At 46.2% G+C, this 26,750-nt stretch overlaps 1 protein-coding gene across 2 annotated transcripts in view; it reads left to right on the top strand.

The window, feature by feature from the left end:
* The first annotated feature begins 4,338 nt into the window (after positions 1–4,338).
* The window catches only part of LOC133250477 (cytochrome P450 4F6-like), a 32,765-nt gene continuing 10,353 nt past the window's right edge, over positions 4,339–26,750 (top strand). Inside the window, exons 1-9 of one of the 2 annotated variants that reach the window (XM_061421772.1) lie at positions 4,339–4,548; positions 4,967–5,194; positions 13,212–13,356; positions 13,976–14,029; positions 14,113–14,240; positions 18,570–18,691; positions 19,661–19,931; positions 20,521–20,587; positions 20,782–20,911. In XM_061421772.1, the coding sequence (XP_061277756.1) occupies positions 4,997–5,194; positions 13,212–13,356; positions 13,976–14,029; positions 14,113–14,240; positions 18,570–18,691; positions 19,661–19,931; positions 20,521–20,587; positions 20,782–20,911 (1,115 nt within the window). In that variant the 5' untranslated portion in view covers positions 4,339–4,548; positions 4,967–4,996. Of the gene's footprint in view, positions 4,549–4,570; positions 4,619–4,966; positions 5,195–13,211; positions 13,357–13,975; positions 14,030–14,112; positions 14,241–18,569; positions 18,692–19,660; positions 19,932–20,520; positions 20,588–20,781; positions 20,912–26,750 lie in introns of those variants that run through there. The other variant, XM_061421773.1, reaches the window with a different exon arrangement.

Raw genomic sequence — 26,750 nt, 5'->3', positions numbered from 1 at the left:
TTCTTCTCCAGGAGATCTTCCCGACCAAGGGACTGAACACATGTCTCCTGCGTTTCCTGCATTGGCAGGTGGATTCTTAATCACTGTGCCACCTGCAAACTGTTTTGAAACATACTTTTTCCTGCTCTTTCTGCCTGTGTCTAATGGGATGCTTGCAACTCTCTGTGAGGTTCTATCAACATATTTAACAGATGTGAAAAGTGAGGTTCAGAGGGGTGATGGACTGTGCCAGTGACTGGTGATTCCAAGCAACCACCATAGCTGGTCTGGCACAGGCTTCCCACTGCCTGGCTCTGGGTAGGAGTGGAAGGACCCCTGGCAAAGGGCCAGAGGGAGAGTGGCTCCTTTCGTCAACACTGGCTGGGGACATTTCGTAAGCCAGGCTTGTGTGATTTGGCAGCTGAGATGTTCTTTGATGAGAAACCACTGGAGACGCTCCAGTCTCCTCAGGCACAGAACAGAAGGTCCCCATCTGAGGCTTCCTGTCCTCCTGTGCTGGGTCCCTTTATTCTCCTACCATCTGATCCAGGAAGCCGGGTGGTGGATCCTGCCCCTCCTGTAGCCCCTAGGCCAGCTGGACTTTGAGTTCTTGGCCACACAGTGAAGCAGTCTTTAATCCTGGCTTCTGGAGAGAATGCTGGACCAAAATTTTCACCTTAGCTGGTTCCCCCAAGGACTTGGCAACTGCCATCACAGTGTGGGTGCTGAAAGGACAAGGACAGGCTTGCTTGTGCCTACTCTGTGATCGTGGGGCCCTTTTAACTATGCAGTCCATTCCCCCTCTTCATTTGGGTCCCGCTCAAAGGTCATCTTCTCCTGGAAGCCCTCATGTCCCTATCACTGTCTGGTAATTCTTGATCATTTATTTGATCATCGCCCTTCTCCCCATTAGAGGAGTCCTTTGATAGAAGAGACAATGTCTCCTGTGCTTATAGCTATGTCCTACCCTCTAGAATTGTTTCTAGAACATAGTAGACACTCAGTAAATACACAGCCACCCAGGCCTGGCAAGGACAGATTTTTCTCCTGATTTTACAGATTAAAAAAATTGAGAGACAAACCGGGTACAGTTCCCTGACATATATTGCAGAGCCTGACTCAGGTCTCTTAAAACAGTGACTCTCAAACTTTAACAAGCACAAGAATCCCTGGAATCTGTTTAAAACATAAATTCTGATTAGGTAAGTACAATCCGACAGTAATGATCTGTCACTGTGTAATGAACACCCCCAAAATCTTTTTTCTAATTATTTTAAATTAATAACTTTTAAATGTTGTTTTGGGGTGTAGCTGATTAACAATGTTGTGATAGTTTCAGACAGACAGCTAAGGGATTCAGTCAGGCATCTACATGTATCCATTCTCCCCCAAACTCCCCTCCCATCCAGGCTTCCACATAACACTGAGCAGTTGCCTGTAGGTCGATTTGGTTATCTGTGGCTCAGCTGGTAAAGAATCCAGCTATCTTGTGACTCAGCTGGTAAAGAATCCACTTGCAATGCGAGACCTGGGTTCGATCCCTGGGTTGGGAAGATCCCCTGGAGAAGGGAAAGGCTACCCACTCCAGCATTCTGGCTTGGAGAATTCCATGGACTGTATAGTTCATGGGGTCACAAAGAGTCGGACACCACTGAGTGGCTTTCACTTTCACTTCACTTTTAAATATAGCAGTGTGTACGTGTCCACCCCAAACTCCCTTACTATCCCTCCCCCTCATCCTCACTGATCCCTCCCGGCCAGCAACCATAAATTTATTCTCTAAGTCTGTGAGTCTCTTTCAGCTTTGTAAGTAGGTTCATTTGTATCATCTCTTTTTAGATTCCACGTGTAAGGGATGTCATACATTTGTCCTCTGTCTGATTTACTTCACTCGATATGACAGTCTCTAGGTCCATCCATGTTGCTGAAAATGGCATTATGTCGTTCTTTTAAATCAGCCCCCAAACCTTTGTGGCTTAAAACAATGGCTACTTTATTTTCTCTTATGCTTCTGCAAGGCAACTGGGAACCCTGTGATGTCACCCAAGGCTGTGATCATCTGGAGGCTCAGCGGGCTGGACCATACAGATGGCGCCCTCTTGTGGCCCGCAGGTGACACTGACTGTCGGCTGGGAGATAATCCAAGGCTGCTGATCAGAGCTTCTCCACCGGGCTTGGGCTTCTCCATCGTATGGTGACTGAGTTCCAAGGGATTGTGTTTCTAGAACAGCACGTAGGGCTTCCCTGGTGGCTCAGTGGTAAAGAATCTGCCTGCCAATGTAGTAGACACAGGTTTGATCCCTGGTCTGGGAAGATCCCACATGCTGCAGAGCATAAGCCCCCGCATCACAACTACTGAGCCTTTGCTCTAGAGCCTGGGAGCCACAAGAGAAAAGCCCATGCAGCAGTGAAGACCAAGCGCAGCCCAAAATAATAAATAAATAAAATTATATACATAAAAAAACTTGTAAATTAAACTGCCAAACCAGTCTAAGGCCCATCACTGGCATGGTGCTACCTGACCACACAATGTTAGTTAAACAGTGTCAGGCCCGATTCAAGGAGAAGACAAAATAATTCCTCCTCTCACTGGGGACAATGGCAGAAATTTTGCAGCCATCACCATTACCTTGGTGTGTTAGAGTCCAGAGTTCTGCATTTCCTCGATGTTGCTGCTATTGCCGGTGCTGCTGGTCTGAGGACCCCATTTTGGGTGGCCAGGTTTTACAGCTTGTCGTTATAAGGGTCCCTTTCTTCCCTCAACAGTTAATGAGTTCTGAATATATGCCAAGATTCGCTTTCACTAGTCCTGTCTTGTTGAATTACTTCCCTGTGTGGCTGGAGAGAGTTATTGCACCTCTCTGGACCCCTGTTTCCTCTTCTTTCTTCCTGCTTCTCCCCACCCCTCTCTGCCTAGCCCTGCTGCTTCTCACCTGCTCCCTCCCTGCTCCTGGCTCTTTTCTGGATGGAACTGTCAGTGGCTGGATCCACCCCAGCAGAGAAGAAGAGTCTAGGACGGTGCACCCAAACTTGCTGGGGGCTCCAGGCTTCCCAGGTGGCTCAGTGGTAAAGAATCTGCCTGCTAATGTAGGAGATGCATGTTCGATCCCTGCATTGGGAAGATCCCCTGGAGGACGGCATGGCAACCCACTCCAGTATCCTTGCCTGGAGAATCCCATGGACAGAAGGGCCTGGCTGGCTACATAGTCCATGGGGTCGCCAAGAGTTGACTTAGTGACTAAACAACAACAAGGACCAGGCACCTGAAGCCTGATGAAGCCTCCTGAAGCCACCCGAAGCCGGATCAGGTAGACCCGGAAGAAGTAGCGGGTAGCAGAGGTGGGGAAAGAAATCTGGGCATCTCTCCAGCTTTATGAGATGCAGGAAGAATGTCTGAGCTTCTTTCATTCAGCAGCTGCATCCTTCAAACCCACCCTCATCTTTTAGCCTGACCATGAGGAGAGCTCATGGGGGGCTGAGACCACTTTACAGGGAAATTTGGGAATGGGATCTGGAAAATTTGTGTCCCCTTTAACACTTACATCCCATGTTCCAGAAGGGAAGGCTGAGCCCAGAGAAAGTGAAAGTGTTAGTCACTCAGTTGTGTCTGACTCTGTAACCCCAGGACTGTAGCTGGCCAAGCTCCTCTGTCCATGGGATTCTCCAGGCAAGAATACTGGAGTGGGTTGCCATGTCCACCTCCAGGGGATCTTCCTGACCTAGGCATCGAACCTGGGTCTCCTGCATTGCAGGCAGATTCTTTACCGTCTGAGCCACCAGAGAAGCCCAGAGAAAGTGGGCACAAACCACAGTGAGAGTGAGGCTCCCCACTCGGGATATCCCTGCTCTGCCCTCCCCTGTGTGAACCCTGCTCTCTACGAGTGCCTCGCAAGCCTTGCACCTCATGCTTCCAGATGCTCTCTTCGACTGAGTCATTTTTCCTCTGAATCTAACGTGGGTAATTCCAAGTCAGGCTGGATTCTTTGTTCCTGCTTGCTACAGTCATGGCTCAACACACACCCTGGGCTGTTGGGAGGAAGGACTTGAACTCCTGCCAGGCTGTGTGCCCTAAAGGGCAGAGGCTTCAGATCTCTGAGCTTCCTGATTGTGTGCTGAAAAATGATCCACGATGCCTTCCGGGCACACGCATGGAGAGGAGCTGCAGAGATGTTTTGGGACAAGGCTGGGCCAGGCCCTGCTCACCTGGCACCTGAACGTTCATGCTTTGAGTGCCACACCCTAGCCTTGGAAGGGCAAGGGGGTTGTAAACTGGGGGTTGTAAACTTGGGGTGCAGAGTCACCTTTGTTCACACCCCAACAAACCCATGTGGGAGGTGCTGAGTCCTGAGAGTTCAGGGTTTGTGCCATGTGACCCTGAGCTGGTCTCTCTGGCCAGATACCTCCGGTTTGAAGTCTTGGGCTGGATGCCAGGTTGGGGAGGAGGCACGCAGGGACTGGTTGTCAGGCAAGCCCAGTCTCCCTGCCATTCAGAGGTTGGGCCAGAGGGAAAGAGACCTCCCAGAAGGAGGACAGAGGAAGTTGTGTGGGACAAGCTGCTCCTGACCGAAGGTGCTGGGCTGGTGTTGCTGGGGCCGAGGGTTCTGGTCTGGGGCAGGAAGTGGGTGCTGCTCTAGACAGGGTAGCTCCAGAGAGAGAGACGCACACCCCCGCCTTCCCCTCCCCGGGGATGGTGGTTTCCTTGCAACTGGAGCTCCTGGCAACCTTCCACTAACTCGTTTCTTCATCTGTCTTTTTCTTTCTCTCTTCTCTCTCTTCCTTTCATTTCCCTTCCCTTTCTCTTTCTTTATTTTTCTGTCTCTCTTTCTCTCTCCCTCTTCCTCTGAATTTCTGTTTCTCCCTCTCCTTTCCCAGTCCCTGTCTGTCTCTGAGCCCTTATTGCCCATCCCTGCCCCTCACTCCCTTGCTCCTCTCCCTCTATCCATCTCTGCTTCACAGTCACCATTACTGTCTCTTCCTTTATCCTCAGGACTCACCCTCCACCCCATCTGACCACAGGATGCTGGAGCTGAGCCTGTCCTGGCTGGGACTCGGGCCGGTGGCAGCCTCCCCGTGGCTGCTGCTGCTGCTGGTCGGGGCCTCCTGGATCCTGGCCCGCATCCTGGCCTGGATCTACGCCTTCTATGACAACTGCTGTCGCCTCCGATGTTTCCCACAGCCCCCCAAACGGAGCTGGTTTTGGGGTCACCTCGGCCTGGTGAGTGGGGGCAGCAGGATAGGTCTGGGGGATCAGGGCGGATAGACTTCCTGAGGGTCAGGAATGGGGCTCAGAGAGCTGGGAGTCTGGGATTAGGCTGGGGTCTGTGGTAGCAAGGGAAACCTCTTGCCTCACCTCCCACCCACTGGGTCCAGTCCTCTCTTCTCTGTCCATCCTATGCTCCAATGCCTTCCTTCTTCTTCTTTTTTAAATTTACTTATTTCACTCACCAGATCTTAGTTGCGGCACGCAGGATCTTCAACCTTTGCTGTATGCGGGAGCTTTAATTGCAGAATGCAGGATCTAGTTCCCTGACCAAGGATCGACCCTGGGCCTTCTGCATGGGGAGCATGGAGTCTTAGCTCCTGGGCCACCAGGGAAGTCCCCCCTGTGCTTTTCTTGTTCCCCAATGCTGTCCTCACCCCAAGCCTGTTTTGGGTCATGTTCCTGCTTGTCTTCCCCACATTTGTGCACATTTGAGGGGCTCTCAGGGTGGGCCACAGAGAGCTGGGTCCCGTGGTGTCCCCACAGACTGTACAGCTGGTCTTGAGGCCTCCTCAGAGCCACTGTCCAGGATCTGTTCCAGTTGGGCCTTGGGCCAGCATCTGCTCCTCTGTGGGCTTCTGGTTCCCAATAGGAATTAACTATGAGCCCCACCCCATCTTCCCCCCATGGGGTCAGAGGAATGTGTGGACAGTCTCTCCTCCCTTTCCTCAGGCACCTTCATTTACCTATCTTGCCTTCCACCCCCAAGACGTATCAGTGAGCCCTGCTGCCCAACTTGGGTAAAAGTGGGCCACTCTCTTTTTCAGAATCACTCTGCTCTAACGGTCAAACTTCCTGGAAGGAGGCTTCTGGCCCACCTTCCTAGCCTTATCCTCAGAGGCCTTTCCTCTGTGTTCAGTCGGCCCCTTTTTGCCACAATCACACTTAGGGTTTTGTCATCACCCGTAAGGGCGCCACCTCCAAAACCACTGATCTGAGGATTGCATTCTCTGATCACAACCCGTCTTCCTTTGAGCTTCTGTTTTCTTCATCTCCCATCCTAGATCCTGCCAGGATATCCAGTCCCTTCTACACCCCAGTCCAATGGCTTCCTTTCCATCCTACTGCCTTGGACACCTTTAGCTTAGATTCCCATCCTTTGTACTTGGGCTGTGGTGTCTGGCCAATTGGGCTTTCCTTCATAACTCTTTGAATAAGAGCTAAACCCTCCAAGCACTCTGATCTTTTCTCCACGATGATGCTAGAGGTCACAAAACAGCACAAAGAGGTGACCTGAACATCCCCACCTGCCCATTCCCAGTGGGCTTTCTTCTGAATAAAACCTCTGATCTGCTGTCTCAGAGCTGTTTTCACTCACTGCCTCTGTTTCTCTGTTTGCTTTCTCCTGCTCCAGTCTGGTCCCTACCTCCATCTGGCATCTGCTTCTGCCAGATGGCTGTGATCTCTAGGTCTCTACCTCCCATGGACTCCATCCAGCCCCATCTCATCCAACTCCCAGCAGCTCTCTGAGCTTGTGGACCACCCTGTCCTCCTGAAACCTGCTTTCCCTCTTGGTTCCAGCACACACCCTCCTCTGGTCTCTCCCCTAATCCCCATAGCTCCTCTGTCTCCTTTTGGCTCCTCCTTTGCTCCATCTTTCCATGTGAGGAACCCCCGCCCCCAGCATTCTAACCCTTTCTCCTTCTTCTGTTTCTTCTGAGGATATTTCCTCACCTAGGACTCCAACTCGTAAGGCGACCATCAGTTTCCTCTGTAAGTGAATTTCAAGTTCACATGTCTCCTGATCCCAAGGTCATCCAGCTCCTTCCTCCTCTTCTCACGTGAAGGTGGAGGGTCTCATAAACACCCCATTCTTTGGTCAGAATCTGAACTCATGGCTCCCTCCCCAATCCTGCCCCTGCCCTCAATCTAGTGCATCCTTATAGCTGTCCACGTCCCATTCTCTGGGGCCCCTGAGCCTGCCCATTTCCCTCACCCATGTCCCCAGTCCTAACGTGCTGCCTCCACAATCTGTCCCCTGTCTGTCCCCTCTCTGCATCTTCTATCACTCATGGCCCCATCCACCGTCATTTTTCTCCAGGAATCCCTGCCAAGCCTTCTCTCTGGTCTCCTTATTGCCACTGGCATCCCCTCCATCCTCTTTCTCTTTTTAGCCCTGGATAGACTTTTCTGAAATTCCATTTAGGTCACGCCGTTTCTTGGCTGAAAACTGTTCAATGACTGCCTATCGCTCTGAAGATAAAGACTAAATGTTTCCAGGCCGGCACCTGCAGTTCTCCTTAGCCTTGTGCATGTCATGGTCACTCTGAGCTTCTGCTTTATCTCTTCAGTGAACCAAGCTCTACCCACTGCAGGGTTTTTGCTTGTGCTGCAGGAAGCACTCCCCTTCCTGTGTTTACCCCCTGGATTCCTCCTTATCCTTCCATTTTTGGCTCAAGTATAACTATCTTCTCTAAGCGTCCCTTGACTCCCCCAGACTCTGATCTCTGACTTTGCTCATTTGTGGTTGTTCAGTCTCTAAGTCACGTCCGATTCTTTGCAACCCCATGGACTGCAGCACAGCAGGCTGCCCTGTCCTTCATTATCTCCTGGGGTTTGCTCAAACTCATGTCCATTTAGTCGATGATGCCATCTCATCCTCTGACGTCCCCTTCTCCTCCTGCCTTCAATCTTTCCCAGCATCAGGGTCTTTTCCAATGAGCCAGCTCTTCATATCAGGTGGCCAAAGTATTGGAGCTTTAAAATTTCAGCATCAGTCCTTCCAACAAACATTCAGGGTTGATTTCCTTCAGGATTGACCGGTTTGATCTCCTTGTAGTCCAAAGGACCCTCGAAAGTCTTCAACATGTGTCAGTTCAAAAGTGTCAGTTCTTTGGCACTCAACCTTCTTTATGGTCCAATTCTCACATCTGTACGTGACTACTGGAAAAACCATATCTTTGACTATATGGTCTTTGTTGGCAAAGTAATGTCTCTGCTTTTTAATATGCTTTCTAGGTTTGTCATAGCTTTTCTTCCAAGTAGCAAGTATCTTTCAATTTTATGGCTGCCGTCATCATCTGCAGTGATTTTGGAGCCCAAGAAAACAGAGTCTGTCACTGTTTCCATTTTTCCCACATCTCTTTGTGATGAAGAGATGGGACCAGAATTCATGATCTTTATTTTTTGAATGTTGAGTTTTAAGTCAGTTTTTTTCACTCTTCTCTTTCACCCTCATCAAGAGGCTCTTTAGTTCCTCTTTGCTTTCTGCCATTAGGATAGTATCCTCTGCATATCTGGGGTTATTGATATTTCTCAGGGCAGTCTTGATTCCAGCTTGTGATTCATTCAGCCTGGCATTTCTCATGATGTACTCTGCATGTAAGTTAAAAAGCAGGGTGATAATATATAGCCTTCTTGTACTCCTTTCCCAATTTTGAACCAGTCTTCTGTTCATGTCCGGTTCTAACTGTTGCTTCTTGACCTGCACACAGGTTTCTCAGGAAACAGGTAAAGTGGTCTGGTATTTCCATCTCTTTACGAAGTTTATACAGTTAGCTGAGAGCCACACAGCCAAAGGCTTTAGTGTAGAAGCAGCAGTAGATGTTTTTCTGGAATCCTGTTGCTTTTTCTATGATCCAGCTGATGTTGGCAATTTCATCTCTGGTTTATCTGCCTTTTCTAAATCCAGCTTGTACATTTGGAAGTTCTTGGTTCATGTATTATTGAAGCCTAACTTAAAGGATTTTGAGTATTATCTTGCTAGAATGTGAAATGAACACAGTTTTATGGACTTGGCCCTGCTCATGATTACATAGTTAATTGTCCAGTTACTTATTTATTATCCATCTCTGGATAACCCTAGATGTTTGCTCTGGGGACAAACATGATATATACATGGCCCAGCCTGTTTGATAAATGTTTGGTAATACTGTGGTGGAGGCCTGGGTAACTTGCCATCACTTCACGTTCTCATCCAAGGCCAAAGGTACAAGTGTCCAGCTCCTCTCTCCCCCTCCCCCAGACCAGCATCTCACAGAACAGCGTGTCCCAAGCACATTGTAAAGCTTGCCCGAGATTACAGGGCTTGTGAAAGGTTGTTGCTAAACCATGAAAAGACACCAGGATTCTTGGCCTCCAGAGAAGAAGAATTCAATCCGGGGCCAGAGACGAGGCTTGATCGCTCAAAGCTTTTGTGTAATAAAGTTTTATTAAAGTATAAAGGAGATAGAGAGAGCTTCTGACATAGACATCAGAAGAGGGCAGAAAGAATACCCCCATGCTAGTTTTTAGCTGGATGTTATATATAGTTACTGCTGCTGCTGCTGCTAAGTCGCTTCAGTTGTGTCCGACTCTGTGTGACCCCATAGACGGCAGCCCACCAGGCTCCCCTGTCCCTGGGATTCTCCAGGCAAGAACACTGGAGTGGGTTGCCATTTCCTTCTCCAATGCATGAAAGTGAAGAGTGAAAGTGAAGTCGCTCACTCATGTTTTACTGTTAATGAAAGAAAGGATTGTCTTAAAACTCAGAATGGCACCAGGCCCATCATCCATAAGATGTATTTTGGGATAATCTTGGCACCAGATGAGTAGATTGACTTGAATTTCTTGTAGAAGGGCAGATTACCATACAAATAGTTTTGTTTACATAGATCAGGGGAACAATGTCTGAGTATAACATACGGTTTGTCAAGTAGGTTCTGAGCCATTAGGTGGAACCGACTTTAAGACAGAATCTGGGATAAATGCATAGTACATTAACATAGTTTAAGACAAACATTTCCATAAGAAAAGTGCATTGGTTAACTCAAGGTTTGAGAACAGTTACCTTCAGGTGAAACCAGGTGTCATTATGGCAACACAGTATTTTAAGAGAAACCTTTTAAATTTCTATAGAGAAGGAAAAAAAATATCACTAGTTTGTTTCCTCCTGCTGCTTAAGAGAGATAAAAATGTCTGACACTTGCAGCCTATTTCCTCCATTTGGAGACCCCTGGCCTTCCTGCCTGTTACCCTCTCACTTGGAATGTTCTCAGAGAGCCCTAAAGTTACCCTTCTGACTCCCCATCCAAGGGCTTGGCTGTGGAGGCTGGTCTTAATCATGCTTTTCTCCTCCAATATCTCCTGCTGTGTGACTTTGCTTAAGTTTCTCTCCCTCTCTGAGCTGAACTTATCAAATGCCTCAGGGTCCTTAGGGAGTAGAGTGTGTGTGTTCTCGGTCATTCAGTCATGCCCAACTCTTTGCAACCCCATGGACTATAGTCCACCAAGCTTCTTTGTCTGTGGGATTCTCCAGGAAAGCATACTCGAGTGGGATTTTCCAGACCTAGGGATTGGACCTGTGTCTCCTGCATTTGCAAGTAGATTCTTTACCGCTAGTGCCACCTGGGAAGTCCCCAGTGAGCAAGGAGCAGTTCCAAAGGTAAAAATGACATATGTTCACCTACCTGGAGCACCTGGGGGCTTGAATGGGGTGTCCTGAGGGACTGGAGAGGGTGCCTCACCAGAAAGCAACTCTCCCTTCTTCTTCTTTTGGGGGATATGGCTTCGGTTTCTTCATTTGTAATTGGCATGATTTATGGGAGTGTCCAAAAGCAGGTTCTATCTCTGCTTCTTGGGAAGATCTTTGGTTGGGAAGATTGCCTGGAGAAGGAAATGACAACCCACTCTAGTATTCTTGCCTGGAAAATTCTATGGAGTGAGGAGTCTGGTGGGCTATAGTCCACCAAATGGGATTATAAAGAGTTGGACACTACTGAGAGACTAAAGAGCGATAGTAGCAGCATGGGAGTGTCCATAGGTTCAGGAAAGAGATAGATAGCTAGGATGTACTGTGAGAAATAGATAGACAGGATGTACTAGATAGATATCTATACCTAGATAGATATTTGGTTGGTCAAAGACTTCATTCAAACCTTCCATACAATGCTATGGAAAACCTGAATGCACTTCTTGGCCAACCCAGTAGCTAGCTAGCTAGCAGACAGAGAGGATGCACTGTGCATAAAGCCTTATTAGCAGAAGGGGTTCAGAGGTGAGACGGGCTGTCTTGATTGATGGGCAGAGTTAACCTGTGTCCCTTAGAGTCAATCAGGGCTGGAAAGTCCCAGGACTGTAGACCCTTAACCATTGAAGGAATTTGAGGCTATGTGGATGGGCCAGAACATGAAAGGATGTGGACTCAAAACCCAGAGACAAGTCCTGAGTCCACCCTGCTACTGACAAACCTCCTCCATAGGGATCTTCTCATGTGTCCACCCCTGGGGCTGGCACCACTCCCAGGATGAGAAAAATGATTTCTTTGAGCTAAGGTCATCCTCCCTGTAGGCAGAGACTGTCTTCTCCCTTGCCCTGGGATGCCCCCTTGGGACTTGGAGAGCCTCTGAGTCCCTCCCATCTCTGGCATGAAGAAGCATGGGAAGCAGAGATTCCCTCCGTCTGTGCAGGTTCCCTCACACTGTTCACTGCAGCAGCTTCTTCTGGGGGAGTGATGGCTATTTCCTTGCTTGCATGTCCTCCTAACAGTGCAGGGCTTGAGGGACTTCGCTCCACTTCACTCACCTGCCCCCAGGGACTTACGATCTGGTTGGGCTCCATCATCTTCCTCATCATTTTCTGCCACCATGACATTGCCTAATCTGTCACCAACACCACGGGTGTCCACCTGGGACAGGTGGTAGTGGGTGCCATGGCAGTTTCTGAGGGCGGTGAGCCCCTCACTGGCAAACTACTGTTCACTTCCCGCAGGTCCCAGGGCCCCTCCTGCTCTTAGACACTTTTGGTTGACTTTTCTCCCCCCTTTCATTTATTTGCCAACCCCGTTCTGGTGTTCTGAACATTGCTTGGGGATCCTTGCGGAGACTGAGCTCTGAGCTCTGCTGTGGTGGACCCTCCAATCTTGGTCACACAAGATTAGAGATATCCCTGATCCTGTGTGGTCTGGGTGGGTCTGAGGGAGAGACATGGGCTGGTGGAGCCCAGAGAGGAAGCAGGGCTTTTGCTATTGGGGCAGGCCGAAGGACTTCTTGGAGTAATAGTTGTTGGAAGTGGGTTGGGAACAATTAATAGGCTTTTTTTTTTTTTTTAAGAAAACAAGTGAAAGTATATTCTGTGGAGAGGACTAGTGCACTCAAAGGCCTGTAAGTGAAAGAGTGAGCACCTGGGTTTTGAGCCATAGGGAGGGGTTCAGGGCAGCTAGGGTGATGCAGGTGAGAGGCAGAGAAAAGGTGGAGAGAATAGGGAGACAAGGGCTTTGAGACCAGGTAGGAGCAGGGGATTGATTCTGAGAGCAGTGGGGAGCCAGGGAAGGTGTGGAGATGAGGAGAAACAGGGATGGGGAGTAGGAGAGATGGACAAAGAAATAGGGGCAGCAAAAGAGAGATACAGAGAAAGAATGAGGGAGAGAGACTGAGAGAAGGACACACAGAGACATAAATGGAGCAAAAGAAAATACATATACACAGATACAAACATATCTATCTTCTACCTATTTATCAGTCCATCTACCCACTTTCTATCACGTCCGTCATGTCTGCTTATTTATCTATATATTTTCCATTTATCCATACATCCGTAATCTATCTGTCACCTACCATCTATCTATACCTATCCATCATTTATCCAACCATCACCTAGTCATCCATCCACCCATCTTTCTATCCATCCATCTATCCACCCATCATCTAATGATTAGTGGATTAGTAGATTATCTATCTATCCATCCATCCACCCATTATCTCCTCCCACCTCTCACCCCTGCCCTCTTTCTCTCTCTCCCCCACCATTCTCCCCTCTCTCTCAGTCAAAATACAGAGATGAAGAGAATAAGGGGACAGACAGAGGCACATAGAGGGGCATGAAAAAATACAGAGAGCAAGAGAGAAAGCTGACTCAGATGGAGAGAGTATAAGTCAACAATGCAGGTAGAAGAGGATAAGGGGGTGATTGGGTGTGGTGGGTAGGGGGATGAAGCGGGAGGGTGTAGCTTCTGGCGCCTTCTGCCAAGCCCGGTCTCAACCCCACCTGTTCCCAGGCACAGAGCAATGAGGAGAGCATGCGGCTGGTGGAGGAGCTGGGCCACTACTTCCGCGACGTCCACCTCTGGTGGATGGGGCCCTTCTTCCCCATCCTGCGGCTTGTTCACCCTAACTTCGTTGCCCCTCTGCTCCAGGCATCAGGTATCTCTCCCAGGAGCACCCCCTCCCAGCCTCTTCCCTGGCCCCTGCTCCCAAGCCCTTCCCACTCCTGGACAGACCAGGTTGAGCAGGAGAACGGACAGCATTGACAGAGACCTGCTGGGTGATTCTGGTAAAGTCTCCAGTTCTCTCTGGTTGCCGAAGTCTTTTTTCAGTTTTGGGTGGTGGAAAATCAACACTATTGGTCCACTATGTCAGATGTTCCAGGAGAGGTCAGAGGGTGCTGGGGCAAGCATGATGTCCTTGGTGCTTAAAAGTGCATTTTGTAGAGTGCTGTGCTGTGCTTGGGGATTTAGGATATGCTGAACCACGTAGGAGCCATGTCCAGGTGTGCTGGGACGTGCTGTGTCATGTTGGAGTGTGTCTAAGCGCATAGGGTTGTGTTGATGGGATCCACTCTATGCTGCAGCCTGGTCTGGTCCCCCGTCCCCCCCACCCCCACCTCCTACCTCCTCCAAGCTTCCTCTACTCTTGGCCCCATTCCTGCTATGCTGAGCTTGGAAAATTCAGACCGCTTCCTGGGAGCCTCCAGCCCCCACCAAAAATTATTACTCCGCCCCACCATCCACCATGGCCCCTGATGTTCTATTTCTTGTATCAGCCACCATCATACCCAAGGATATGTTTTTCTACAGCTTCCTGAAGCCCTGGCTGGGTGAGTAACTGTGAGTGAAGGGGATGATCTTGGGGGCCCAGGAAAAGGTTCTTTTGCTTACTCCCCATGGCTGTCTCTGCTAGGGGATGGGCTCCTGCTGAGTGCTGGTGACAAGTGGAGCAGCCACCGTCGCCTGCTGACACCTGCCTTCCACTTCGAGATTTTGAAGCCTTATATGAAGATTTTCAACAAGAGCGCAGACATCATGCACGTGAGTCTCTTGAACCCAGGGTCCCAGCTGGAGCATTGGGAAAGGGGGAATGGGCCTCAACACATATGGTCTGGAATCCTGATTCAGCTGGATGGCTTTGGGGGGTCACTGATTTTCCTCTCTAAGCCTCAATTTCCTCATCTGTAAAACTGGGATGAAAGTGAAAGTCGCTCAGTCGTGTCCTACTCTTTGCGACCCCATGGACTATACAGTCCATGGAATTCTCCAGGACAGAATTCTGGAGTGGGTAGCCTTTCCCTTCTCCAAAGGATCTTCCCAACCCAGGGATCGAACCCAGGTCTCCCACATTGAAGGCAGATTCTTTGCCAGCTGAGCCACTAGAGAAGCCCAAGAATACTGGAGTGGGTAGCCTATCCTTTCTCCAGGGGATCTTCCCAACCCAGGAATCAAACCAGGGTCTCTTGCATTGCAGGCAGATTTTTACCATTTGAGCTACCCCTTTTAAAAGATTGTGATGCTGGGAAAGATTGAAGGCAAAAGGAGATGAAGGTGGCAGAGGATGAGATGGTTAGATAGCATCACCGAGTCAATGGACATGAATTTGAGCAAACTCCAGGAGGTAGTGAAGGACAGGGAATCCTGGTGTGCTGCAGTCCACGGGGTTGCAAAGAGTCAGACACGACTTAGCAACTGAACAACAACAACAAAAGGGTGGTCAAGATGACGTAATGCAATCAGGTTCCTGGCACACATTAGGTACTCAGAAAGTTTTAGATGCTAGTCTGCTTCATGGAAGCTCTGTAAATTCAGGACACAAATGATGAACATTGCATAGTAGTTCTTTCTGCACCACCTTAAAACTTTCTGCATACCCCCTTAAAACCCGTGGACTTGAAAGAATTAGTGTTTATTATTGTTCATGAGATGATACATCAGTTGAGTCATTCTCATCCTGGTTGGAATCATGCATGCATTTGTGGTCATGGGTGGGTTATGTAGACAGCTCTGCTGTTCTGGATTTAGCTTTGGCATGTACTCAGAGCTTGGCTAGCTGTCAACTGGTTTAGGATAGCCTTGGTGGGACAATGGACTCCTGTATTTGTCTCTCATCTTCTGGTAGCTCTCATCACCTGAGCTTGACTGCATGGTGGAGGCTGGGCTCCAAGAGAATGAGCAAACATGCAGTATCTCTTGAAACCTAGTTTGGAAACTAGCACACCACCTCCTGTTAACTGAAGCAAGTCCCAGCTCAGTCCAGATTCAACAGGTGGAGAAAGAGGTTGCTCTTCCTAATGAAGGAGCTGTGAAATCTCATTGCAAAGAGTGAAGGTGAAGGGAAGGATGAAGAAATGGGGACCCATTTGCAGTTGTCTTTCACTATGATAGTGATGAAGATGATGATGATAGTTAAAAGTTATTTAACACTTATTGTGTATCAGAAGGGCCTTCCTTAGTGGCTCAGAGGGTAAACAGTCTGCCTGCAATACGGGAGGCATGTGTTCAATTCCTGGGTCAGGAAGATCCCCTGGAGAAGGAAATGGAACAGTGAGCCAGGTCCATGGCATGTGTTGTCTAATTTATTTTCACAATCCTATGAGGTAGAGATGATTATAATTGCCACTTTAAGGATAATGAAATGGAAGGTTAGAGAGGTTAGGGAGATTGCCCAAGATAGCTCATTAGTAAGTGAGCTATGTGTAGTGAGTCAGGCATTCTAACTTGGTTTGTACAACACCAATACAGGTCATCTTTGTTGTTGTTCAGTCGCTAAGTTGGGTCTGACTCTTTACAGCCTCATGGGTTGCAGCATAACAGGCTGTCCTGTCCTTTCCTATCTCCTGGAGTTTGCTCAAACTCATGTCCATTGAGTCAGTGAGGCCATCGTACCATCTTATCCTCTGTCAATCCCTTCTCCTCTTGCCCACAATCTTTCCCAGCATCAGGGTCTTTTCCAATGAGTCAGCTATTCACATCAGGTGGGCAAAGTTTTGGAGCTTCAGCATCAGCATCAGTCCTTCCAATAAATATTCAGGTTGATTTCCTTTAAGATTGATGAGTTTGATCTCCTTGCAGTCTAAGGGACTCTCAAGAGTCTTCTCCAGCACCACAATTTGAAAGCATCAGTTCTTTGGCCCTCAGACTTCTTTATGGTCCAATTCTCAAATTTGTACATGACTACTTGAGAAACCTATATGCAGGTCAGGAAGCAACAGTTAGAACTGGACATGGAACAACAGAGTGGTTCCAAGTAGGAAAAAGAGTACGTCAAGGCTGTATATTGTCACCCTGCTTATTTAACTTATATGCAGAGTACATCATGAGAAACACTGGGCTGGATGAAGCACAGGCTGGAATCAAGACTGCCAGGAGCAATATCAATAATCTCAGATACGCAGGTGATACCACCCTTATGGCAGAAAGTGAAGAAGAACTAAAGAGCCTCTTAATGAAAGTGAAAGAGGAGAGTGAAAAAGTTGGCTTAAAGCTCAACATTCAGAAAACTAAGATCATGGCATCCGGTCCCATCACTTCATGGCAAATAGATGGGGAAACATTGGAAACAGTGGATGATTTTATTTTTTGGGGGGCTCCAAAATCACTGCAGATGGGGATTGCAGCTTCCATCTGCAAATTAAATTAAATTTGCAGAAATTAAAAGACGCTTACTCCTTGGAAGGAAAGTTATGACCAACCTAGATAGCATATTAAAAAGCAGAGACATTACTTTGCCAACAAAGGTCCGTCTAGTCAAGGCTATGGTTTTTCCTGTGGTCATGTATAGATGTGAGAGTTGGACTATAAAGAAAGCTGAGCACAGAAGAATTGATGCTTTTGAACTGTGGTGTTGGAGAAGACTCTTGAGAGTCCCTTGGACTGCAAGGAGATCCAATCAGTCCATCCTAAAGGAAATCAGTCCTGGGTGTTCATTGGAAGGACTGATATTGAAGCTGAAACTCCAATATTTTGGCCACCTGATGCAAAGAGCTGACTCATTTGAAAAGACCCTGATGTTGGGAAAGATTGAAGGCAGGAGGAGAAGGGGACGACAGAGGATAAGATGGTTGGGTGGCATCACCGACTCAATGGACATGAGTTTGGGTAAACTCCGGGAGTTGGTGATGGACAGGAAGGCCTGGCGTGCTGCAGTTCATGGGGTCACAAAGAATCAGACACGACTGAGCGACTGAACTGAATTGACAGGAAAAAACATAGCTCTGACTATACGGACTTTTGTCAGCAAAGTGATGTCTCTGCTTCTTGACACGCTGTCTAGGTTTGTCAGAGCTTTTCTTCCAAGGAGCAAGTGTCTTTTAATTTCACCGCTGCAGTCACCATCCGCAATGATTTTGGTGTCCAGGAAAATAAAATTTGTCACTATTTTGACCTTTTTCCCATCTATCTGCCATGAAGTCATGGGACTGAATGTCATGATCTTAGTTTTTTGAATGTTGAGTTTCAAGACAGCTTTTCACTCTCCTCTTTCACCTTCATCAAGAGGCTCTTTACCTCCTCTTTGCTTTCCGCCATTAGAGTAGTATCATCTGCATATCTGAGATTGTTGATATTTCTCCTGTCAATCTTGATTCTAGCTTGTGATTCATCCAGCCTGGTATTTTGCATAATGTACTCTGTATATAAATTAAATATATAGTGTGACAGTATGCAGCCTGTTGTACTCCTTTCCCAATTTTGAACCAGTCCATTGTTCCATGTCCAGTTCTATTGCTTCTTAACCTGCATACAGGTTTTTCAAGCGTCAGGTAAGGTAGTCTGGCATTCCCATCTCTTTAAGAGTTTTCCAGTTTGTCATGATCCACCTGGTCAAAGGCTTTCGTGTAGTCAATGGAGCAGAATTAGATGTTTTTCTGGAATCCTTTTGCTTTTTCTATGATCCAACGAATGTTGGCAATTTGACCTCTGGTTCCTTTGCCTTTTCTAAATCCAGCTTGTACTTCTGGAAGTTCTTGGTTCATATACTGTTGGAACCTAGCTTGAATTTTGAGCATAACCTTGCTAGCATGTGAAATGAGTGTAATTGCAAGGTAGTTTGAACAGGTCATCCTAACTGCTACTAAAAATCGGGTAGTGGAAAAGCCAAATGGAAAGCAATGCATTAACCGAGGGCACACAGAACAGAAGAGGCAGAGCTGGACCTTGAGCCCAGGTCTCCTGAATCCCAGGCATAGGGTCTTCATGTCTTGATAGTAGGGGATTCCACTCTCACTCAAGCCTGGTCTTCCCTGGGGATGGGTGTTTGAAGCACAGGACCAAAAGGCTGGGTCTCAGGGAATTCAGCCAGGTGGTTGGGATTGGGCAGGGACTCGAGTGGGAAGTCCCATCCCTAACCTTGCTCTCTTTTGTGTCCAGGCCAAGTGGCAACGCCTGGCCTTAGAGGGCAGCACTCGTCTGGACATGTTTGAACACATCAGCCTCATGACCCTGGACAGTCTGCAGAAATGCGTCTTCAGTTATGACAGCAATTGCCAGGAGTGAGTCTCAGCCCGGGTCCTGGGGAGCATGAAGTATAGATCCATGGGAGTAGATGGGTCAGGGAGGACTGACCAAGGTAAACAGAAGGGATCTTCTTGGAGGAAGTAGGTCAGAGCTGGACACTGAAGGACAGGGAAGGGAAAGAGAAGGAGCGATTCTTGCAGGTAGACAGAAATGTTTGATAAAGGCCATGAGGCCAGGATAAACAGAGCCTGTGTAGCTTGGGGGAGACATCTTGAGGTTGGAGGAATGGGCAGAGTTCTATCTTCAGGACATTCTGAAGCCAGACAAAGAGGATATGAACTTCATCCTGAGGTTTCCTGGGAGCCATGGAAGATGTTTGGGTACATGAGGATCTTGGTCAAAGTTGACTTGGACATATGACTGGAGAGAAGACTGATTGTTGTGTAGACACGAGATGTGAGGAGACCACAGAGGGGAGGAAGTTTGAGCTTGGTGGAGAAAATGGGGCAGATTTGGGGGAAACTGAGAAAGACATTGGCAGGCCAAGATATTGTGTGGGAGGGAGGAGAGATGAGGGTGATTCCCATGCTCTGCCCTGATGTCCAGGACATGAGGATCTCACAGAGATGGGGGTCAGAGAGAGAAATGTGATTGAATGGGATGTGGTCCTGGGTAACTGACCAGAAGTGCTCCTGCAGTATGAGATCATGAAAGGAGGCAATAGCTTAAAACATCTGAAATCCAGAAGCACACAGCTATTGATATCTCCTATCAGGGTTCCCAAGACCCCCTATTAGGAATCGGAGTTTCTAAGAAGAGATGGCCCACAGATATACAGTACTTCTTTTTTTTGGCCATGCCATGTAGCTTGTGGGATCTTAGTTCCCCAACTGGGGATCCAACCTGTGCCCCCTGCAGTGGAAGCATTAAAGCCCTAGCCACTGGACCACCAGGGAAGTCCCACAGGACTGCTTCTTAAGGCTTTCTCTGGTCTGACCCTGTAGGAAACCCAGCGAATATATTGCCGCCATCTTGGAGCTCAGTGCCCTGGTGATGAAACGAATTAAGCACATCTTCCTGCATGTGGACGTCCTGTACTACCTCACCCCCGATGGGCAGCGCTTCTACAGGGCCTGCCGCCTGGTGCACGACTTCACAGATGCCGTCATCCAGAAGAGGCGTCGTACTCTAATCAGTCAGGGTTCCCAAGAATTCCTCAAAACCAAGACTAAGGCTAAGACTTTGGACTTCATCGATGTGCTCCTGCTGGCCAAGGTAGGCTTCCTGTGTGCGTGTGTGCATGCTAAATCACTTCAGTCATGTACAACTCTTTGTGACCCTATCGACTGTAGCCCACCAGGTTCTTGTGTCCATGGGATTCTCCAGGCAAGAATGCTGGAGTGGGTTGCCATGCCCTCCTCCAGGGGATCTTCCCAACTCAGAAATCAATCCATGTCTCCTGCAGCTCCTGCACTGCGGGCAGATTCTTTACTGCTAAGCCACCCAGAAAGCCTCAAGGTGGGCTCCTCTGGGATTTCAATTCAAGAGGTAGACTGGATCTTGGTTTCAAAGGTCTGATTAAAGAACTTGGACTTGATCCAGAGAGTGCTAGGGAGTCATAGAGGATGCTTGAGGAAGGGAGGGGCAGATCAGAGAGAAGTTTCAGGTGTGACTGTGTAGAAGGCTTCCTGGAAGGAGTAAACAGGAGGCAGGAGACCAGGGAGGAGTCCCCTGGACTGGAGTGGGCTATGGAGATGAAGAGGGAAGGATCCTGCTTGGATAATGGAGCTTCAGGGACAATCTCAGGTTAGGCTCAGATGTCTTCAGAGCTGGTGTGACTCTGGGGATCTTGCTTTCTGTTCAGGATGAAGATGGGAAGGGATTGCCAGATGAAGATATCCGAGCTGAAGCTGACACCTTCATGTTTGAGGGTAAGGGTCCCAGTGTGTGGCTAGAGAATGGGCAGGGGTCTCTTCATCTCGAGGACTTGGCGGGTGCTGGATCACCCCATCTTGCCTATCCTTCCCATCTTCTTTGTGGGGAGGTGGGGAAGGGTGGCTTGGCATGGTCCACCCTTTGGTGCTGAAGTATCCCAGAGACCCAAGCCTGTCTGGCTGCCCCTCAGGCCATGACACCACAGCCAGTGGCCTCTCCTGGATCCTGTACAACCTGGCAAAGCACCCAGAATACCAGGAGCGCTGCCGGCAGGAGGTACAAGAGCTCCTGAGGGACCGCGAGCCTAAAGAGATTGAATGGTGAGTGCAAGTCCTCATGGTGTGCTCCTGAACCCTTCCCACTGTCTCTGCTCTCCAGGTAGGAACCGGGAAAGACCTTTTTTGTTGATTCTATAATTATTGTTCAGTGGGAATAGGAGCAGAGCCCAGAGGCAGGGTCTGATACCTAGTCTGAACAGCAGGTGAAAGTTTGTAGGCCTTTGGGGCAGAAAGATCTGAGCATCCACATTAATGTCCCTACTAACTTGCTATGTCACTTTAATAGAATCAGTTTCCTTTTATGAATATCATTTTTCTCCTCTATAAGTTGGGGATGGGATGGGGAATCTCTTCCCCACAGTGCTATTTGGAGTACTTTGATAATATGTGTAGAACAGATGCCACCCAATATATACTCAGTATATAAACTCTTTTCCCCCTCTCTTACTTTTCTGCCTGAAGGTGCATTTTTCCTGAAAAGACTCTAATTTCTCTCTTTTGTTCTTTTCTCTTATTCCCATGTAAGAGTCTATTCCAGGGATTTTTCTTTTAAAAATTTTTTAAAAATTTTAATTGGAGGCTAATCACTTTATAATATTGTAGTGGGTTTTGCTATACATTGACATGAATTAGCCATGGGTATACATGTCTTCCCCATCCTGAACCCCCCCACCCCTCCCTCCTCATCCAATCCCTCAGGGTCATCCCAGTGCACCAGCCCTGAGCACCTTGTCTCATGCATCGAACCTGGACTGGTGATCTGTTTCACATATTATAATATACATGTTTCAATGCTATTCTCTCAAATCATCCCACTCTCACCTTCTCCCACAGAGTCCAAAAGTCTGTTCTATACATCTGTGTCTCTTTGCTGTCTTGCATACAGGGTCATTGTTACCATCTTTCTAAATTCCATATATATATGCATTAGTATACTGTATTGGTGTTTTTCATTCTGACTTACTTCACTCTGTATAATGGGCTCCAGTTTCATCCACCTCATTAGAACTGATTCAAATGTATTCTTTTTAATGGCTGAGTAATACGCCATTGTGTATATGTACCACAGCTTTCTTATCCATTTGTCTGCTAATGGACATCTAGGTTGCTTCCACGTCTTGGCTATTATAAACAGTGCTGTGATGAACATTGGGGTACACGTGTCTCTTTCAATTCTGTTCTCCTTGGTGTGTATGCCCAGCAGTGGGATTGCTGGGTCATATGGCAGTTCTATTTCCTGTTTTTTAAGGAATCTCCACATTGCTCTCCATAGTGGCTGCACTAGTTTGCATTCCCACCAATAGGGTAAGAGGGTTCCCTTTTCTCCACACCCTCTCCAGTATTTATTGTTCGTAGACTTTTTGATAGCTGCCACTCTGACCGGTGTGAGATGGTACCTTATTGTGGTTTTGATTTGCATTTCTCTGATAATGAGTGATGCTGAGCATCTTTTCATGTGTTTGTTAGCCATCTGTATGTCTTCTTCGGAGAAATGTCTGTTCAGTTCTTTGGCCCTATTTTGATTGGGTCATTTATTTTTCTGGAATTGAGCTGTAGGAGTTGCTTGTATATTTTTGAGATTAATTGTTTTGTTAGTTGCTTCATTTGCTATTATTTTCTCTCATAATAGGCTGAAGGCTGTCTTTTCACCATGCTTATAGTTTCCTTCATTGTGCAAAAGCTTTTAAGTTTAATTAGGTCAGGAAGCAATAGTTAGAACTGGACATGGAACAACAGACTGGTTCCAAATAGGAAAAGGAGTACGTCAAGGCTGTATATTGTCACCCTGCTTATTTAACTAATATGCTGAATACATCATGAGAAACGCTGGGCTGGAAGAGGCACAAGCTGGAATCAAGATTGACGGGAGAAATATCAATAACCTCAGATATGCAGATGACACCACCCTTATAGCAGAAAGTGAAGAGGAACTAAAAAGCCTCTTGATGAAAGTCAAAGAGGAGAGTGAAAAAGTTGGCTTAAAGTTCAACATTCAGAAAACAAAGATCATGACATCTGGTCCCATCACTTCATGGGAAATAGATGGGGAAACTGTGTCAGACTTTATTTTTCTGGGCTCCAAAATCACTGCAGATGGTGATTGCAGCCATAAAATTAAAAGACGCTTACTCCTTGGAAGGAAAGTTATGACCAACCTAGATAGCATAATGAAAAGCAGAGACATTACTTTGCCAACAAAGGTCCATCTAGTCAAGGCTATGGTTTTTCCTGTGGCCATGTATGGATGTGAGAGGTGGACTGTGAAGAAAGGTGAGCACCAAAGAATTGATGCTTTTGAACTGTGGTGTTGGAGAAGACTCTTGAGAGTCCCTTGGACTGCAAGGAGATCCAACCGGTCCATTCTAAAGGAGATCAGCCCTGGGTGTTCTTTGGAAGGAATGATGCTAAAGCTGAAACTCCAGTGCTTTGGCCACCTCATGTGAAGAGTTGACTCATTGGAAAAGACTCTGATGCTGGGAGGGATTGGGTGCAGGAGGAGAAGGGGATGACAGAGGATGAGATGGCTGGATGGCATTGCTGACTCGATGGATGTGAGTTTGAGTGAACTCCGGGAGATGGTGATGGACAGGGAGGCCTGGCATAGTGCAGTTCATGGGGTCACAAAGAGTCCGACGCGACTGAGTGACTGAACTGAACTGAGGTCCCATTTGTTTATTTTTGCTTTAATTTCCAATATTCTGGGAGGTGGGTCATAGAAGATCCTGCTGTGATTTATGTCAGAGAGTGTTTTGCCTATGTTTTCCTTTAAGAGTTTTATAGTTTCTTGTCTTATGTCTAGATCTTAATCCATTTTGAATTTATTTTTGTGTATCATGTTAGAAAGTGTTCTAATTTCATTTTTTTACAAGTGGTTGACCAGTTTTCCCAGCACCACTTGTTAAAGGGATTGTCTTTTCTCCATTGTATATTCTTGCCTCCTTTGTCAAAGATAAGGTGTCCGTAGGTATATGTGTTTATCTCTGGGCTTTCTATTTTGGTCCATTGATCTGTATTTCTGTCTTTGTGCCAGTACCATACTGTCTTGATGACTGCAGCTTTGTAGCATAGCCTGAAGTCAGGCAGGTTGATTCCTCCAGTTCCATTCTTCTTTCTCAAGATTGCTTCGGCTATTTGAGATTTTTTGTATTTCCATACAAATTGTGAAATTATTTGTTCTAGCTCTGTGAAAAATACTGTTGGTAGCTTGATAGGGATTGCATTGAATCTATAGATTGCTTTGAGTAGTGTACTCAATTTTCACTATACTAATTCTTCCTATCCATGAACATGGTATATTTCTCCATCTATTTGTGTCCTCTTTGATTTCTTTCATCAGTGTTTTATAGTTTTCTATATATAGGTCTTTTGTTTCCTTAGGTAGATTTATTCCTAAGTATGTTATTCTTTTCATTGCAATGGTGAATGGAATTGTTTCCTTAATTTCTCTTTCTGTTTTCTCATTGTTAGTGTATAGGAATGCAAGAGACTTCTCTGTGTTAATTTTATATCCTGAAACTTTACTATATTCATTGATTAGTTCTAGTAATTTTCTGGTGGAGTCTTTAGGGTTTTCTATATAGAGGATCATGTCATCTGCAAACAGTGAGAGTTTTACTTCTTCTTTTCCAATCTGGATTCCTTTTATTTCTTTTTCTTCTCTGATTGCTGGGGCTAAAACTTCCAAAACTATGTTGAATAGTTGTGGTGAGAGTGGGCACCCCTGTCTTGTTCCTGACTTTAGGAGAAATGGTTTCAATTTTTCACCATTGAGGATAATGTTTGCTGAGGGTTTGTCATATATAGCTTTTATTATGTTGAGGTATGTTCCTTATATTCCTGCTTTCTGGAGGGTTTTTATCATAAATGGATGTTGAATTTTGTCAAAGGCTTTCTCTGCATCTATTGAAATAATCATATGGTTTTTATCTTTCAATTTGTTAATGTGGTGTATTACATTGATTGATTTGTGGATATTAAAGAGTCCTTGCATCCCTGGGATAAAGAACTTGGTCATGATGTATTCCTGCTTTCTTTTGGTCTCTGTTTGCATGGAATATCTTTTTAATGTGTTGTTGGATTTTGTTTGCTAGGATTTTTTTAAGGATATTTGCATCTATGTTCATTGGTGATATTGGCCTGTAGTTTTCTTTTTTTGTGGCGTATTTGTCTGGTTTTGGTATTAAGGTGATGATGATGATCGAATGAGTTTGGCAGCTTTCTCTGCAATTTTCTGGAAGAGTTTGGGTAGGATAGGTGTTAGCTCTTCTCTAAATTTTTGGTAGAATTTAGCTGTGAAGCCATTTGGTCCTGGGCTTTTGTTTGCTGGAAGATTTCTGATTAGAGTTTTGATTTCCATGCTTGTAATGGGTCTGCTAAGATTTTCTATTTCGTCTTGGTTCAGTTTTGGAAACTTATGCTTTTCCAAGAATTTGTCCACTTCTTCCAAGTTGTCCATTTTACTGGCATATAGTTGCTGATAGTAGTCTCTTATGATCCTTTGTATTTCTGTGCTGCCTGTTGTGATCTCTCCATTTTCATTTCTAATTTTGTTGATTTGATTCTTCTCCCTTGTTTCTTGATGAGTCTGGCTAATGGTTTGTCGATTTTATTTATCTTCTCAAAGAACCAGTTTTTAGCTTTGTTGATTTTTGCTATGGTATCTTTTGTTTCTTTTGCATTTATTTCTGCCCTAATTTTAAAGATTTATTTCCTTCTACTGGCCCTGAGGTTCTTCATTTCTTCCTTTTCTAGTTGCTTTAGGTGTAGAGTTAGCTTATTTATTTGACTTTTTTCTTGTTTCTTGAGGTATTGCTATGAACCTTCCCCTTGGCATGCTTTGACAGTGTCGCATAGGTTTTGGGTTGTTGTGCTTTCATTTTTATTCGTTTCTATGCATATTTTGATTTCTTTTTTGATTTCTCCTGTGATTTGTTGGTTATTCAGGAGCGTGTTGTTTAGCCTCCATATGTTGGAATTTTTAATAGTTTTTTTCCCCTGTAATTGACATCTAATCTTACTGCATTGTGATTAGAAAAGATGCTTGGAATGATTTTAAGTTTTTTGAATTTATCAAGGCTAGATATATGGCCCAGGATGTGATTTATCCTGGAGAAGGTTCCATGTGCACTTGAGAAAAAGGTGAAATTCATTGTTTTGGGGTGAAATGTCCTATAGATATCAATTAGGTCTAACTGGTCCATTGTATCATTTACAGTTTGTGTTTCCTTGCTAATTTTCTGTTTAGTTGATCTATCCATAGGTGTGAGTGGGGTATTAAAGTCTCCCACTATTATTGTGTAACTGTTAATTTCCCCTTTCATACTTGTTAGCATTTGCCTTACATATTGCAGTGCTCCTATGTTGGGTGCATATATATTTATAATTGTTATATCTTTTTCTTGGATTGATCCTTTGATCATTATGTAGTGTTCTTCTTTGTCTCTTTCCACAGCCTTTATTTCAAAGTCTATTTTATCTGATATGAGTATTGCTATTCCTGCTTTCTTTTGGTCTCTGTTTGCATGGAATATCTTTTTCCAGCCCTTCACTTTCAGTCTGTATGTGTCCCTTGTTCGAGGTAGGTCTCTTTTAGACAACATATATAGGGGTCTTGTTTTTGTATCCATTCAGCCAGTCTTTGTCTTTTGGTTGGGGCATTCAACCCATTTACATTTAAGGTAATCATTGGTAAGTATGATCCCATTGCCATTTACTTTGTCGTTTTGGGTTTGAGTTTATACACCTTTTCTGTGTTTCCTGTCTAGAGAAGATCCTTTAGCATTTGTTGAAGAACTGGTTTGGTGGTGCTGAATTCCCTCAGCTTTTGCTTGTTTGTAAGGCTTTTGATTTCTCCTTCATATTTGAATGAGATCCTTGCTGG

This window comes from Bos javanicus, chromosome 7 (assembly GCF_032452875.1).
Source record: "Bos javanicus breed banteng chromosome 7, ARS-OSU_banteng_1.0, whole genome shotgun sequence".
Lineage (NCBI taxonomy): Eukaryota > Metazoa > Chordata > Mammalia > Artiodactyla > Bovidae > Bos > Bos javanicus.
This window is presented reverse-complemented; position numbering and strand designations above follow the sequence as displayed.